The 16,040-nt window shown below is 42.7% G+C and overlaps 1 protein-coding gene across 1 annotated transcript; it reads left to right on the top strand.

Moving 5' to 3' along the window:
• Positions 1-6,128: 6,128 nt before the first annotated feature.
• Positions 6,129-8,210, top strand: LOC134872166 (uncharacterized protein C17orf113-like). Its single transcript, XM_063895334.1, has one exon. It carries the CDS (start codon positions 6,129-6,131, stop codon positions 8,208-8,210), a length of 2,082 nt encoding a protein of 693 aa, XP_063751404.1.
• Positions 8,211-16,040: the final 7,830 nt, after the last annotated feature.

The raw sequence follows: 16,040 nt of genomic DNA on the forward strand, positions 1-16,040 counted from the left end.
AGGTGTCCAAATTCGATGCTTATCCAATGCCCCGGGTCGACGAACTCCTGGATCGGCTAGGCACTGCTCGTTTTTATACGACACTGGATTTAACCAAGGGCTACTGGCAGATTCCCCTTTCTCCAGAGTCGAAGGAAAAAACGGCCTTCTCCACTCCGTACGGTTTGTACCAATTTGTCACACTTCCTTTCGGGTTGTTCGGGGCTCCAGCCACCTTCCAACGGCTCATGGACCGAGTGCTGCGTCCCCACTCTGCATATGCTGCTGCTTACTTGGATGATGTCATCATCCACAGTGAGACATGGGAGCAGCATATGCAGCAGGTGGGGGCAGTGCTCGAGTCCCTGAGGCAGGCGGGGCTCACGGCCTACCCAAAGAAGTGTGCGGTTGGGCGGAGGGAGGTACGGTATCTGGGGTACCACTTGGGCGGGCAGGTGCGGCCACAGATAGAGAAAACTGCCGCCATTTCCGCCTGTTCGGTGCCCAAGACGAAAAAAGAGGTCAGGAGTTTCGTGGGGCTGGCCGGTTACTACAGGCGGTTCATCCCCGCCTTTTCGGAGCTGACCAGCCCTCTGACCGACCTGACCCGAAAGGGTGCTTCAGATCCGGTCCAGTGGACGGAGCAATGTCAGCTGGCGTTTGAGAGGGTTAAGAAAGCCCTCTGTGGAAAGCCGCTTCTGTTCACCCCTAACTTCTCTCTACCTTTTGTTTTTGAGGTGAACTACAGTACGGTGGAAAAGGAGTGCCTCGCCATACGGTGGGCGGTCGGCGCCCTGCGTTACTACCTCCTGGGGCGCCCTTTCACCCTCTATTCGGACCATGCCCCGCTCCAGTGGCTCCACCGCATGAAGGATGCCAACGCCCGGATCACTCGTTGGTATCTGGCGTTACAGCCGTTTAACTTCAAGGTGATCCACAGGCCGGGTAACCGGATGGTCGTGGCCGATTTCCTCTCCCGCTCGGCGGAGGGGGGGGGGGGGGGAGTCAGCTGTCGGCCGGCGGGATCCCGGCCTGAGTCGGGCGGTGGGGGTATGTGGCAGCCGGGTGTGGTTAGAGCGCCGGCTGCTGGGGTGAGGGGAGTGGCTCGGCCGGAGACCAGACAGCTGATCGGAATCAGGTAATCAGGCATTTAATATAAAGCATGTTGGTAACCTGGTTCTGATCTGTCTTGCAGTAGGCTGGGTCCTGGGAAGACGACACACCCCGTCCTGGCCTTGCCCGCTCGGAAAGTACTGCGGAGCTGCCTGTTGTGTCCACAATTCTCAAACAATAAACGCTGTTGTTTTTGCCCAACCCCGAACGCTTCCGTCTCTTACCTTTTACCTGAGCCATCCCGCTCACAGCCAGATTTAGGAGACTGTGTTTGGTTGGTTGTAAGAGTGGCAACTGATTTTAAAGCTCTAAATATTTGTCCCATAACACTCAATCGTTCCTCCTTTTATAATCCACGCTTTAAGTGTTTGCTCACATTAAACGTATCCAAAGACATTAGCCTTTTTTTTTTACTGTTTTTACACAAAAGTGTATATATAGTACAATTAAACAAGTATACTTTGAGATGTCAAATCTTTCCCAGCAAATCAGCGTTATATCATCTTACAGAAGGCCTGTCTTCCCTTTCCCAATAGCTTCTGAGGTTTAAGCAAAAGCTCATCTTCAGATCTGCATGCTCGCAGTAGAAATCTGGGACTTTGGCAGGGCAAAGGCTGCATCGGTCTAAGATTGTATTATTCATTAAAACATGTTTTGGACCCAATACTGGCCTGTAAATTTAACAAGCTGCTGAGTTTTTCGTTTTTCAGTTTTATGTATACGATGGCCTTCGAGTTAAAGATTCGCTGGCAAAGGCAGTCAACAAGTGTCTGATATGAGCCGCAGAGCCAGGCAAAAGATGTGTTTGTCTGAGGAAAAATAACTTTATTCTTGTTATATTTGTTTCATTTTGCAATATGGATGGGGCAGCACTATATGCCTGAAAGCATTACTACAATTGAATCATCATAGAGAGATATATGTGGGTATGTCTTTGCTATAATGGAATGGACATATCTTTTCAGAATGCAGACGGCTCATGATGGACACAAAAGCATATACTGCTGAATATTCAGTTTTCTTTTTTCCTCAAGTAATTAGTGGATCCACACTAGTATTTATTTTGTGTATTTTTTCAACAGAAATTTTGAGCGATTGTACGGTCTATTTGTCATCCTTGTGAAATGAATTCTGTTGTTGGAATAATGTGACTTAATTTAGGGCAAACTGCACTGGGTCTTGCGGTTAGTTTCAAAAGGCTTGTACAGTGTATGCCTACATACAGCATACAGATTATTCAGGTTGTGTTTTAGATGATTTAACAATCATAGCACAAAATGGCCCCCTATTCAGACGAACACAATGCCACAGCACTTTGCATCCCTGTATGTCAGTGTCTTTCTCTTTTTTGCACTACCATTGGAGGGGTAAAAGCTCAAATTGTACACAAAGCTTTACCGTAGGTTAAAAATTGTGCAATTACTGATGATTGCAGACACATAATGGAACCTTTATGCTTGAGAGAAAAATGGGCTGACCTAAAGCATAAGTTCAGTTTTTTTCCCCCAAGTCCGTTTTAATACGGCACTAAATCATAATACAAAGCCAGGCTTTGTCTGGAACTGCTGAATCCTCACTTTATCTTCAGCTGACATTTTAAAATGCATTTTTGCACAGAGCAAGGACTTCTGTACCTTATTTTGTAGGGCAGACTTGCACTCTTTATGACCAGAAGAAGAAGGGGGGAGTGATTGCAGGGACCAATAACTTTGCGTATGTCATCTAAGCATTTTTTTGAGATATATTTGGAAACATCTGGACTCGTTCTATGATTAGTCAAAGCAATATCATTTAGATAATTGTTCAAATAGATGTTTGAACCATGAAAGCATGTTTCCAGCCCTTTCTGTAATTGTAATGGTCTTTATCTTAGATAATCCCGAGCACAGGAAAAAATGGAACAAACCAAAACTGTTGCAGTTGGTCCAGTTTATGATTACGGCTTTATGTCCTTGTGCCTTTGACAATACTCATCATAATGAAATAGGAGACACAAACAGTAAGTCAGAATTTCATATGCTGGGGATCAGGAACCCCTAAGGGGAATTCTGACTCACCAGATGTAGACTGTTGGTATAAATCTGACATTGGCTAATATTTCAGCTGGCATTCTCCTCTTCTGCTATCTCCGCTGTCTATTCTGCACAGGCTCTGTTGTTCTCAATCCTGGGCCTAGTGGCACTCAAGACAATTATGATTTGTTTAAAGAAAAACAAAGAATAATAATGTGTGGATCCAGACGTTGCTTTAGCCTCGCTGACAGTTCTGTGGAGATAAGTCTGGATGAATCTGATGGGTGAAGAGATTATTTATAAGATAGAAAATTGCATATGCATAAATTAGGACTTTTCTGAAGTTTCCCCTATCTCCCCTTAATTATTGTAACACATTGGGTATATTCACCTTCAAATAAACCTAAGATAGGGACATCGCTCTTCTCTTTAATTGTTTGTAATATATAGATTTGTAACCTTTGACAAAGGTCCATCAGAAGTCCTTAGGTCTTTTAAAAGTGTCACATGTCTAAATGTTACGGAAACAGGGGCTCGCATTAAATTTGCATGCTGATGACATTGTTTTAATCTCAGTCATTTAAAAGCATTTAAATTCAAAGCAAAGGATATTTTTTGCGACCAATATTGCCACGTAAGACATGAATATCTATCGCTATGACAATTATTTGAAAATGTGACACAACCGTTTGCAGTCTTGTTTGTTATTACAGTTTCCTTGCTTTTAGCTGTTGTCAGTAGCATAAAAATATATTTGAACTGATTTAAATATTATCTGTTTCAAATAAACAATGGACTCAATTCAACCCCTGAGGCGATGGAGGTCCTTTGGGAAAGTACTCAATTCATTTTAGCATTATAGCACATTATTATAGACCCACAGGGTGACCTTAATTCTGCAGTCATTTCCATTTTCAAGTCAGAGATAAAGCTCCATGCGTTTTCACAGAGAAGATACTGAACGACCTTCATTACTCAGCAAAACCTAGTTACAGAAACCACAAAATAACCCTTCCTCTTCTCGGCTGATAGAACTCTGTTATTTTAAAGCAGCACAAGGCTCAGTTCTGGACTAAAAGAAATACCTTCACTTTATATTCACATTCTGCAGACTTGCACAAAGAGATCAACTACTGATCTTCTACTTAAAAACATACATCGAACCAATCAGAGCTAGACAGAATGAAAGTCATTCACTCTCTCCAAAATGTGGTGCAGGCATCTTTCATGCCCACACCAGTATGTGGCAGAGATTAGGTCCACTGCTCCTACAGAGACTGCAGGTGGTGAATATGTATGAGTGAATGCCAGAGTGGGCCTGTATGTGTGCGTCTATGTCTGTCTGTCACTCTCATGAATTATGTTTCGACAGGGCTTTTGGCCCTCATGTCCTGACTTATTTATACATTGAGTAGCTGGGTTTCAGTCACGTGATTATGATGACGCGCGAAGGTGGCGCGATTTGAGATGGAGGGCAGGAAGTAAAAATGGAGGAAACCGTTGCAGAGAGTCCGTATTGTACGGATTTAGATCCAGTTTCAAGACAAAGATACTAGCAATTCATTAACAAATCTGTTGGACCTGACCCATATCTCATGAAGATGAGTGAGTTTTAGACAGAACCTAAAGATTTGCCGACAATCGAGGCTGTTGATATCACAAAGTATCTGGTCCTTCAGACATCCTACTACACCAAACTGCAGATGAAAGTCTATAAAAGTCTGGAGGCATATCACTTTTTTGTCAGCGGTTGGGTCCACAGCCTTGGTACCGAACGGCTCCACGATGATTATCGTTTGGTCTTCGCCAGGGTGAGTGTTTGTTGGAAGACATCCGCCATGACGTCTGTCAGTTCGTGCGTGGCAACAGGACATTTATGGAGACAGGGACAGTGTTGGATGAAGGGAGGAGGGGACAACCAAGAACATCTGAGGAAAACATCCATTGTGTAAGACAAGCCTTTGATCGTTCTCTCTCATCCACCCGTACTACTGCGATTGTACGCGTACGTGCTTGAAAACCGAATTTGAGGTTTGCATAGATTTTCTGATCACATTTGTAATATTTAATAATAATGCTGGTTACACATCTTAGTACAATAATTGACCTTGATCATTTAATGCATAGCCGTGGGAACAGAGGTCGCGTTAACCGACAAATGTCCGTCATTGACGGATATTTTTTAGCTATGACGGAAAAATCTGAAGGCCGTCCGTCATTTTGACAGATTTTTACAATGATCATTACCAATAATAAACACAACAATAAAAATCACAATTGAAATACCAGGCAAGTTGTGAGTTCTGCATAAGCTTCATTGCCGACACCAACTTTCAATCTGAGCCGACGTTACGGCTGTTCTGGTGTTCAGTGGGTCGATACATTGTAGCCAGCTGCGCAAGTTCAGCTCCATCGCACTCAAAGCCATGCTCCGATTTAAAACCATTAGCGGTCTGTGCCATTAGCACAGTCTGAGATGTAGCCTATGGCTGCAGTAGTGTAGGCTATCTACCTGTTTCAGTGGGCTGTTTCCCCTTCTCAATCATCTGCAGAAAGCATGTGGGCGTAATTTTGCTATTTAAAAGAGATGCATTGAGTCGTTTGTGTCACTTCGCTGTCTCCTGTACGTGATCAGTGCTGTTATTGTTAAGGACGCCTAGGATCACGGTTGCTCAAATATCTGCGATCATTTTAATGAAAGTACAGGCAAACAAACCAACATGTAGGCCTACATTGTGCAAGGGGTGGACATCTTATCCTACGGCAGAATCCGATGGCCGTCCGTTACTTTGACAGATAGACTAATGAATCGCTACCGGTAGCCTTCACTCCTGACCTGTTGGTGGCGTGCTCGTGCATATTAATGAGCTAATTATTAGCCGTTCATTAGCTGTCATCTCTTTCATCGCTCGTGCATTCGTTGTCTATCCGGATAGAGTATACGGTCAGCATCACAAGTTAAGATCAGCATTACGATCACAGCCCTTTAAAATAAAAATCAGTGTTACGATAAGGTGTAGCAAGATGTCACGGCAGCTTAGTGTAACAGGATTTTTTAAAAAGCCCAGCTCCGGTGGTCTTGAGAGAGGAGAGAAGAGAGGGAGTGATGTACTGGAGGATAATGAAGAAGGGGGACCTGCAGTAACGGCTGTTCTGTCAGCGGCCCCGGGAGCGAAAGCAACAAGCAGCGGGAAGGAGGTCAGGCGGGAGTACAGGGTTCAGTGGGAGAGGGAGTTTACTTGGCTGAGGGCAGAAGGAGGCAAAATGTTTTGCGACATCTGCAGAAGGGCAAAAGCGAACAATGGATTTGTTAAGGGCTGCACGACCATCCAGAAATCGGCCCTCAATGACCACAAAAGCAGCCACAGCCACATCGAATCCTGCGCGGTGGTCAATCAGAGTGTGCAGATGGAGAAGCACGTAGAAAAGTCCCAGGTTGCCTGTAACGAGGCACTAAAAACACAACTTAAGGTTGTGTTACACATGGCAAATACAAGTACACCGAGCCATCAGTACCCAAAACTGATTCAGCTCTTACAGTCTGCCGGGTGTCCAAACTTGAACACTGCACACACGTACACACACCATGACACAGTATACCAGATGGAGGAAGCGATAGCAGCGACCATAACCTCTGCCATAGATGACCGCATCGCAAGCAGCAGATATGTGGGGGTGATAGTAGACGAAACAACCAACATAACTGTTGAGAAAATGCTCATAACGTACCTATCTCTTCAACAGAATGGGGAGCCTGAAACTGTGTTCATGGGCAACTATGCCATACCCTCTGGCACAGCTGAATGCATCGCAGCAAAAATTAAAGATGTGCTTTCAGGTCGTGGAGTAGCGATGTCTCGGGTTGTTGGGTTGGGCAGTGATGGGGCCAATGTGATGGTGGGACGAAAAAACGGAGTCGCACAACAGCTGCGCCAGAATGACTATCCCTACCTTGTAAACATACACTGTGGTGCGCACAGGACGGCACTGGCAGCCCGAGACGCATCAAAAGCTGTGCGTGAGATAGATGCTTATGTCACCACAGTCAACAACACCTACACGTATTACAAAAATTCCCCCATCCGAACCCATAGACTGAAGGAACTCCAGAAAGAAATGGATGAACACGACTTGCTGAGTTTGAAGCAGCCATCTGCTACGCGCTGGCTGTCCCTGGAGAGGGCAGTTAAGGGCATGCGGGCAAATTGGGTTGCTCTGGTGCTGGAGCTGGAGGAGGAGGAAGCCGCGAGAGACTGTCCGGTAGCGAAGGGTCTGAGGAGGCAGCAGCTCCAGAAGTCCACATTCCCTGCCCTGACACACCTCCTCACTGACGTCCTGTCTGTGGTCAACAGGATGAACCTCACGTTCCAAAAAGAGGACGTCAACATCTCCTCCATCCAGCCAGTGGTCAACATGACACTTGCCAGCCTGGATGACCTGATAAGTGAGCCAGGGGTGGCGGAGAGAAAGTTCAACGAGGCATCACAGGACGGCAGATTCTGTGGCATCACCCTCACGCAGCCAGATGCTCAGGCCTTCTCCAAGCTGCGCTCTCAATACCTGGCAGAGATCACCAAGTCAGTGAAAAAAAGATTCCCCGAAGAGCATCTGGGAATCATCGCAGATCTCGACACCGTGCTCAACGCCTCGCGCTATCCCACAGCTGACAGCGCGTTGAAGACTCACGGACTAGAGGCATTGGAGCGCGTCTGTGACCAATACGGGTCACCGCGGGGTGCAGCTGCACCACTGGTTGAAAATGACCGCATGCAGAGGGATTTTCTCCCGATGAAGAGAGTGCTGGCAGGGTCGGGAAATCCCTCGTTCAGGGGCTCCTGTCGGCTGCTCATCACTTCGCTAGGGGAAATGTTTCCCGATTTTAGAGCGTTGGCTGAGGTGGCGCTGGTTATCCCAGTGTCTAGTGTTGCAGCTGAGCGGGGGTTCAGCCTTCAAAATAAAATAAAAACCGCCACGAGAAGTCGTCTGTCGGAGGCAAAGGCGCAGCATTTAATGTCAATCGCCTCGGCAGCAGAATCCATTGACACTTTTGACTACACGCAGGCAAGCGCACTGTTCAAATCCATGCGGCCAAGAAGGAAAGTTTGAGCTGCTTGAGCTGTTTGTATTTTCACTATAATTGACTTCGTTCGGCTAAAATAGCCCATCGTTCTAAGGCACAGCCGCTATGTTTTCACAGCTGAAAAAGTTCTGATCGTCAGAAAGAAATGCATAAATAAATAATTATTATTAAAACACGCTTGTTCTGTGAATTATTTTTTTTATGACAATAAGTCAATAAAAAACAATTGAGGCTATTAAATATAAGCATTATGGCTTAGGCCTAATATAACCATTTAAAAGTTAAAATACAATGACAGATAATAATGGACAATGACGGATTTTTTACGACCCTGCCCGTCAAAATGACGGACAATGAAAAAGTCTAGCGCAACCTCTGCGTGGGAAGTAGGGGTGCTGGGGGTCTGGTCCCGACAGTTGGAATATCGTAGCAGCCCCGCCAGTTGACAAAAAAAAACTAACGATAAAATACATAAACTATTAAATGCATAAAATGTCTAAAATTTAAAATTATGTTGTGTAATATGGTTTAATACAGTTTCTTAATTATTACAAAAATAATCTTCAAAACGTTTTCGATAGCGCTGTGCATTCTGGTTATATCAGATGTCATATGAAGTAGCCACGGGATTGTTTAAGCTAAAATGGCAGCCTGAACGTTAAAATGGCACAGAAACGAATTTCAGATTTTTTCAGTGGATTACCAATACCAGTGTCTAAAACCAGTAGGTCTACACCACCAGAGTGTCTCCAGATTGGAGAAACGGAAACAAATCCAGCTAGCAGCAGCAGTTCATCCTCCGTTTCAGAAGATGCAGAGATCACTGACACAAATGATGACGGTAATAACGGCCCTCCAAAGCCCGCCACGTCTCTGCACAATGCTGCTGCCACTGACAGTGGATGTGTACCCACTGAGCCTTTCCAACCGTTGAACTTTAATTTTCCTGGTCGACGTTGTGGGAATGAAACGTACAGTCGTACATTTTCACCATCCTGGTTTAACAGGTGGAAGTGGCTACATTATGTTCCAGAGATAGATCGTGTCTTGTGTTTTGCTTGCCTGAGAGCCAAAGAAAAAAGACTGATCAATGCTGATAGTGTTCGTGCAGACAACCCATTTCTGTTGGGTGGTTTCGGAAACTGGCGTAAGGCTACCTCAAAATTCAACGAACATGAAAAATCTAAACTGCACACAGACTCCATTCAGAGACTTGCTGCACTGGAAGGCACACCGATTAACGCTCTCTTATCTGATGCGGTTTGCAAACAACAGGCGACTGCTCGTCATGTTTTGGAACTACTGTTCAGAAGTATTCGTTTTTTGGGCAGCAAAGGTATTCCGTTCAGGGGAGACACTACACGTGATGGTATACTGTTTGGATACATGCTGGAGCGAACATATGATCTTCCGAAGGAAAGAGAGTGGATTATGAGACGAGACAATTGGATGTCAAACACCATACAGAACGAGATCATTCAACAGTTCGCATGCAATTCAGAGGAACATTGTCGCCAATTCTTCCGAATCCATGTTTTATGGACTAGTTGCTGATGGCACTACTGACATTAGCACCACAGAACAGTTCTCATGTTGTTGGCAGTTTGTTGACAGCAGCCTGGAGGCGCATTGCTTGTTTTTGGGTTTTTATAATGCTCCTGACTCTACCGGACAAACTTTATTTTCTTGCATCAAGGATGTGTTTTTGAGACTGAACATTCCGATTGAAAGACTTATTGCTTATTGTTTTGATGGCGCTAGTAATATGTCCGGCTGTTTCTCAGGAGTCCAGGCCCGTCTGAAAGAACTGTGCCCTCTGTCCATGTACGTTCACTGCAACAACCACGCACTTGATTTAGTTCTCCAAGAAGTCGCCTGCGAAGTTGGCCTAGTGGCCGATACATTAAACTTTGTGCGGGGTGTTGCTGGTGTGATACGAGAGTCGTCAAAGCGTAAACAGCTTTATGAATCGCTTTTCAGTAGTTGCGACGAGGTTGCAGTTAACATCCTAGGCCTGTGCCCAACCAGGTGGTGTGTGCGGGCCACAGCCATCAGGCGCATATGTTCATCTTACAACACTCTGCTGGCCACACTAACGTTGTTGAAAGATGACAAAACCACAAGAGGTGACAGCAGAGCAAAGATTGTCGGGCTGTGGAAGCAAGCCCGTAAAGGCAGAACTCTCTTCGGCCTGCTCTGTTGCCAGGCACTGTTTGAACCGTGTGAGGCTGTGGCACGGAAGCTGCAGAGCTCCACAATGAGTGCGCTTGGCACACTTGAGTGCGCAAATGTACTGAAAAACAGCATTGCGGCCCTTCGAGACGACCCAAATGTTGTGCAGATGTTTCAGAAGGTGGAAGAACATTCCTCAAGAATGGATCTCAAAATGCCAGAAACGAGAGAGAGCAGAACCCCGGCACGATTTAGGCAAACTGCAGAGCCAGAAGCACTCACTCGCAGCGCACCAACAGCCTCTTGGAAACGGGAATTCTATGAGGCTGTCGATCTAGTTTCAGGGGAGCTTCAAAGAAGGTTCGACCAAGAGACTTTGACGCTAGCGGGGAAAAGAGAGAGGGCAGTTATAGCAGCAGCACAGGGAGAAACAGTGGACTTGGACAGCCTTCAGCTTCCTATGGAGCTGGACAACTGCCGCCTTGATCTCCAGCTTAAAGAGGAAGAGGAAAAAGGAGGATTGGGGGTGGAAAGCATGGAAATAGAGGGCATTGGAGCTCATCCAGCATGTATCATACTCAACAGCAAAGGGTAGTTTACAAAGGGGAGGGATGAGGGAGGGATGTGGGTTCATCGTTCTGAGTGTCTCGGCTGAAACGCAGTTCGAGTTCACTGACGGGAAAAAATAATTGACACAGTTGACAGGTGAGAGTTATAGAACATCGTCAACATCATTATCTCCATATGGTTCCTAATGCAGAATCAGGTATGGATTAGAGGAAATATATCTTATCTTAAAGTGATCTTGAAAATACAGTGTGAACTTTAATGTCACCTTCATACAAATGTTATATTAATAAGCTTGTGTTTTGATGCCTATGTTTCTCAAAGACAAATGTTTTAGAATTGTCAGAAGGTAATGACAGTACTCCTTTTAAATGTACAGGTCTGGTGTGGCCTTTGGTTCTACAAGCTAAAATCCACATAGAAAAACAATCAAATCAATATTTGTTTGGTGATGGAAAAACAGAATGGTTTCAGTTTCAGCATATTTTAGTCCATGTTTGTGCTTTATTCAGTACATTTACTATGTGGTTCATTCTCCACAAGTAACTAACACAGTGTTAATTGGATATTATAGCAAAAACTCGGAAAGCACTACACATGTAGTTGTAAGTGTTTATTCCATTCCATACTTTACGGACAACTTTATTTCCTATTCAGTCCCGGGAAAAAAAAGATGTTACAGAAGAAAATAAAAGGCAACAGGAAAAAACATCCGGCCACAAAAACAAACACAAAATTGATAGTCTTTCCAATACAATGTGCACGCAAGTGTGTCAGTCATGTTCCATTTTTAGCTTGAATGCTGTTTTTGATTAATTCCATCCTTGTCTATTCACAGAGAGAAAATCAGAGGATAATGAAACGATCCGGGACTCTGTTAGCAGGCAGTTTGGAGTTATTTTGCTGATGGATGTCAGATGTTGTTACAGATGCAATCTGTCAATTATTTGTGTGCAGTTAAGCATCAGAGACTTCAACAGGTTCCATAGCAATTCCGCCTACAGTTGTTATTATGTCTCTGCCTGCTGAGATCATTATTTCTTCCACTGCCTGCAATCAATCTAAACTTTAACACTGAGTAAGCTTTTGATCTGGCCTGCTGATGCACGTTTATGCTGGTTTGTACTTTGTTTTAAAAAAAAAGTATATTAAATCTTTAGCAACTCGTGACTACATTGCATCTTGTTCACTTCAAAAATGTCCATTCAAGTAAGAACTCAACTCCCTTATAACAATGACCTGTGTTAAAGCCCTTAGATGCCTAATAAAAACAAATTGTATTGCAAAAATGTTCCTCTTCAGTTGTGTTCATATATACAGAAAAAAGATAAGATAAAAGGTAATTGTTCACACATAATTCGTATTGCAATAGCTCCTCCAAACAAATAAAAAAACGTGTCAGATTATCCTCAAAAAATCATCAAAAAGACTTACTATACAGCATCATTTGTGAATTGGGGGACACTTTGTTTTACCCGACTGCCCGTGATTGATCTTTTTCCACTACACACACACACACACACACACACACACACACACACACACACACACACACACACACACACACACACACACACACACACACACACACACACCTGTCAAATGACTACACCTTTCGCTTGCTTTGTTTTCAAGTTGCTGTAATTTAAAGCTGTCTTGCCCACATGAGACTTTTTGAATACCTTCTCACAAAATTGTGGATTATTTTTCAATCAGTGGGGGTCTGATAAACAATTACAATTCTACCTAAACAACAGCTGAAGTTCAGGTGGTTTAAGTGCCTTGCTTTGTATACTTTTTATGAAAAGATTCTCATCAAAAGAGAGCAATTATAGTAACTGGAAATAGTAGGACCTTTAATTATATCCTTGTATATACTGCATGTTTTACAGTGCAACTGTTGAACATGAGAAAATAATATAATTTGTGAAGTTTGAAACTTGTAATGAAAAGATCTTCAAAATATTTAGCTCTATAGGCACTTGTATTGATTGACAGGTAGCGCATTTCCCCTTCTGAAAAAAGTTAGAAATTACAGCTTTTTAGTATTTTCTTTTCTTTGAGAAAGTTTTGAGTTGTCTTAAATCGAGCTAAATCAAGTTCCATGAAAATAACAAGATCTTCTGTATAATGAAAACCCTGAAACGACCCGGGACTCTCTGGGGTTTAAGTCTGGCACTCAGATGCTAATTGGTCTCCGTCTATCTCTTTCTCCACATTAGTGTGTGTGGGATGATGAAGTGCACCATCACAACGGATTTGGGAGAAGCCAGCGCTCGTGATGAAGTTGGAGACAGACAGGAGGACAGACAGTTCATGAGGGGGAGGAAAGTGAAAAGAGCAGATGTGAAAATTGGCAGCGATGTGAGCTATGATTGTAGTGGAGTGTGACTCTGACTGCATAACTGCAGGTGCTAGAAATGGGACTTCAAAAGTCAAATTTCAGGGTAAGTTGAGGTTTTTCAAGAGGGAGAGACGTGCTGTAGGTAATTTGAAAGGTAAATTGATGGTGCCTATGAAAGTGACTCTTCACTCTGCAAATGCCCTTAATTTATAATATAACTTAGCATTTATCCAGTTTCTGAGCCACTTAGTCTGCATGTTATCTTTATGGTTGTTTCCATTCCAGTCTACTATCAATTTAATGATTCCAAAACGTCAATACTGCATTATAGCTAAAATACACAGTTGTTTAACATGTATACATGGTCAAACACTTATTTGTGCCTTGCTTGCAGTCTTCCACCACTTGTTGTAACGCAGTTGAAACTGTAAGACCGGCACACTGAAATTGGCCTTAAGGGTCTTTAACCTGTTAACATCAACAAAAACATAACCATAGCAAAAATACAAAGACAATTCAAAAATGGTGATATCAATTCAAATGAAATTAAAAAATATACTATCTGTTCTGCCAAGAGAAAGCATTTTCCCAGACCTCATTTTGTGGCTCTTACACCCTGTATATTTTGTGATTGTGTGTAGTATTAAAGTCTAAGGAGTGCTTTAGTTTGATTGTAGTCTAGTTCGGCTTATTGCTATAGTTCCCAAGAATAAAGCATATCTAGATGTTTGCCACTGATTGATGTTAGAAAGCGCTGTGTGTCCCCAGGCAACTGACGCCTTTGTTCGACAAACCGTTGCAAGGCAAATCTAATCAATTTCTACGCCTCGGTGAACAAGAGGCACAGTGAAAACAGCTGCTTTCTACTCCGCATATCACATGACCACATGTTGATACAACTTTCATTCATCTTTTACATATTACAATCAAAACAGCCTAATGAAACGCAGATGGCAAACTCTGTTGATGGTATACATGAGAAAACAACAAAATTGGCTTCTATGCCAAGTTATTGATTCTGTAAAAATTCTAAACAGGGACCATTTGTTATTGGATAGAGCTTTAATCTCAGCAAATTCTGCACTTGTGAGAAATGATATTGTTTATTCTGGCTGCGTATTTGCTTTGAGTTATTACATTAGCCACGCATAAGCAAATTGTGTAAACAGTTTCCTCAGCGGCGCAGACTTGGAAGGTCAATTTGTCGTCTAGCTTCTGCTCTAAAGCAAACCTTCGTCTTCGCCATAAGGACATTTCAAATGTGCCCTCCTCCTCTTTCTTTCTCACCCTGTCTTTCCACTATCTCCTTGGCGGTTATCAAACTCATCCCTGTTTACATTTGCTTCCCCGTTATTGTTTGATGTTCTTTTATTGATCTGTAATACTGCATTCAACCTTTTTTTTAAAACAAATGAGTCAAATGTATTACACATTCTGTCAGTGATTTTCATAATTCTTCAACATTTCTTAGAGTCAAAATAGCACAATATGTGACTGTCCTGATACATAAAGACTTCAGACTGTGTTTACCCTTTAAGGGTTTTGAGTGTTTACTGCATAAATCTCTAAAGGTTGAAAATAGCACAACTGAGTTCACACAAAAACCCTTATCAGGACAACTGTTGGCTGTTGTTCCTTTTTCCTGAAAAGTAAACACTTTGAAGTAATAAATACTTTACCAGCTGCAGTATCAATTTCCATAATTCAAAATTGTCAGTCATTCAAATAAACAGGGCAGATTTTCCATACACATATCATGCAATATACATGTAATCACATTAACATTCATGGCCATACATACTGTATATTCCCATACATAAATATGACCATGCACACAGCTACAGAACATTAATACATATAGTAGTATACTGTTCATACTGCAGGTCTGGTGTCGTGCTTATTGAGTGCTCATTCCCCAGTTGAAAACACTGATCACAGCTTTTTAGGCAGAATTATTCATGTGGTGATGATGCAGGTCATTTTGAACACTATTTGTGATCATGATTACAAGCCTCCTAAACATAAATTGGCTAATATGAACACAATATCAGACTGATTGTTGAAATGAAACCTACAAATCAGTCTGAATATCCGGATAGTATCAACTCCATTATCTGCATCTAATAAGCATACTACCAAATGTTTAACTTTATAGGGACTGCAGTAACACAAGTCACTTTAACATGCATACTAAAGTAACAACATATTTGTGGAAAACTATGAGATTTCACCTCAAAGAAAATGTAACACTGCTAATTTTGAATTGCTCTAAATGGCGAACATGCTAAGAACATATACAATTGCTGTCAAACTCAGCAGGGCCTACAGTAAGCCTACAACGCATTTCCAAAATAAATAAATGTAGCAACAAGAGGTACAGGAAATATATATTAGTTAATGTTCCACCATGACTAATGATGCCTTCAGAGGAAATTAGAGGTGATTTGTTGGGAGAGGTTAATGTTAATGTTGCATCCTCCCTGGTATTTTTTATATCTTGACTCTTTCTTAACTTATTCAAATTAGAGTTTAATGACATCTCCTGTGACTTCCAAATGTATTGAGAGATGCAGACGCTAATCAGTGTTGATAATAAATTATAATGTCAACCTCTTAATATGCTGATATATTCCCCAACTGTTCCGGGATAATGGATTTAGTCCTTGTGAGTTATTGCTGAAGATCACTTGAAAAGTCGCATTTATTAACAGCAGTACATTTGGCACATGACTTTGATAATAACCTTGCTCCCCGTCTTTGTCTTACAAGTATC

Source organism: Eleginops maclovinus, chromosome 11, assembly GCF_036324505.1.
Source record: "Eleginops maclovinus isolate JMC-PN-2008 ecotype Puerto Natales chromosome 11, JC_Emac_rtc_rv5, whole genome shotgun sequence".
Classification (NCBI taxonomy): domain Eukaryota; kingdom Metazoa; phylum Chordata; class Actinopteri; order Perciformes; family Eleginopidae; genus Eleginops; species Eleginops maclovinus.

Excerpts from the sequence above, each read along its gene's own strand:
- LOC134872166 (XM_063895334.1), top strand. The coding sequence starts at position 6,129 with ATGTCACGGCAGCTTAGTGTAACAGGATTTTTTAAAAAGCCCAGCTCC.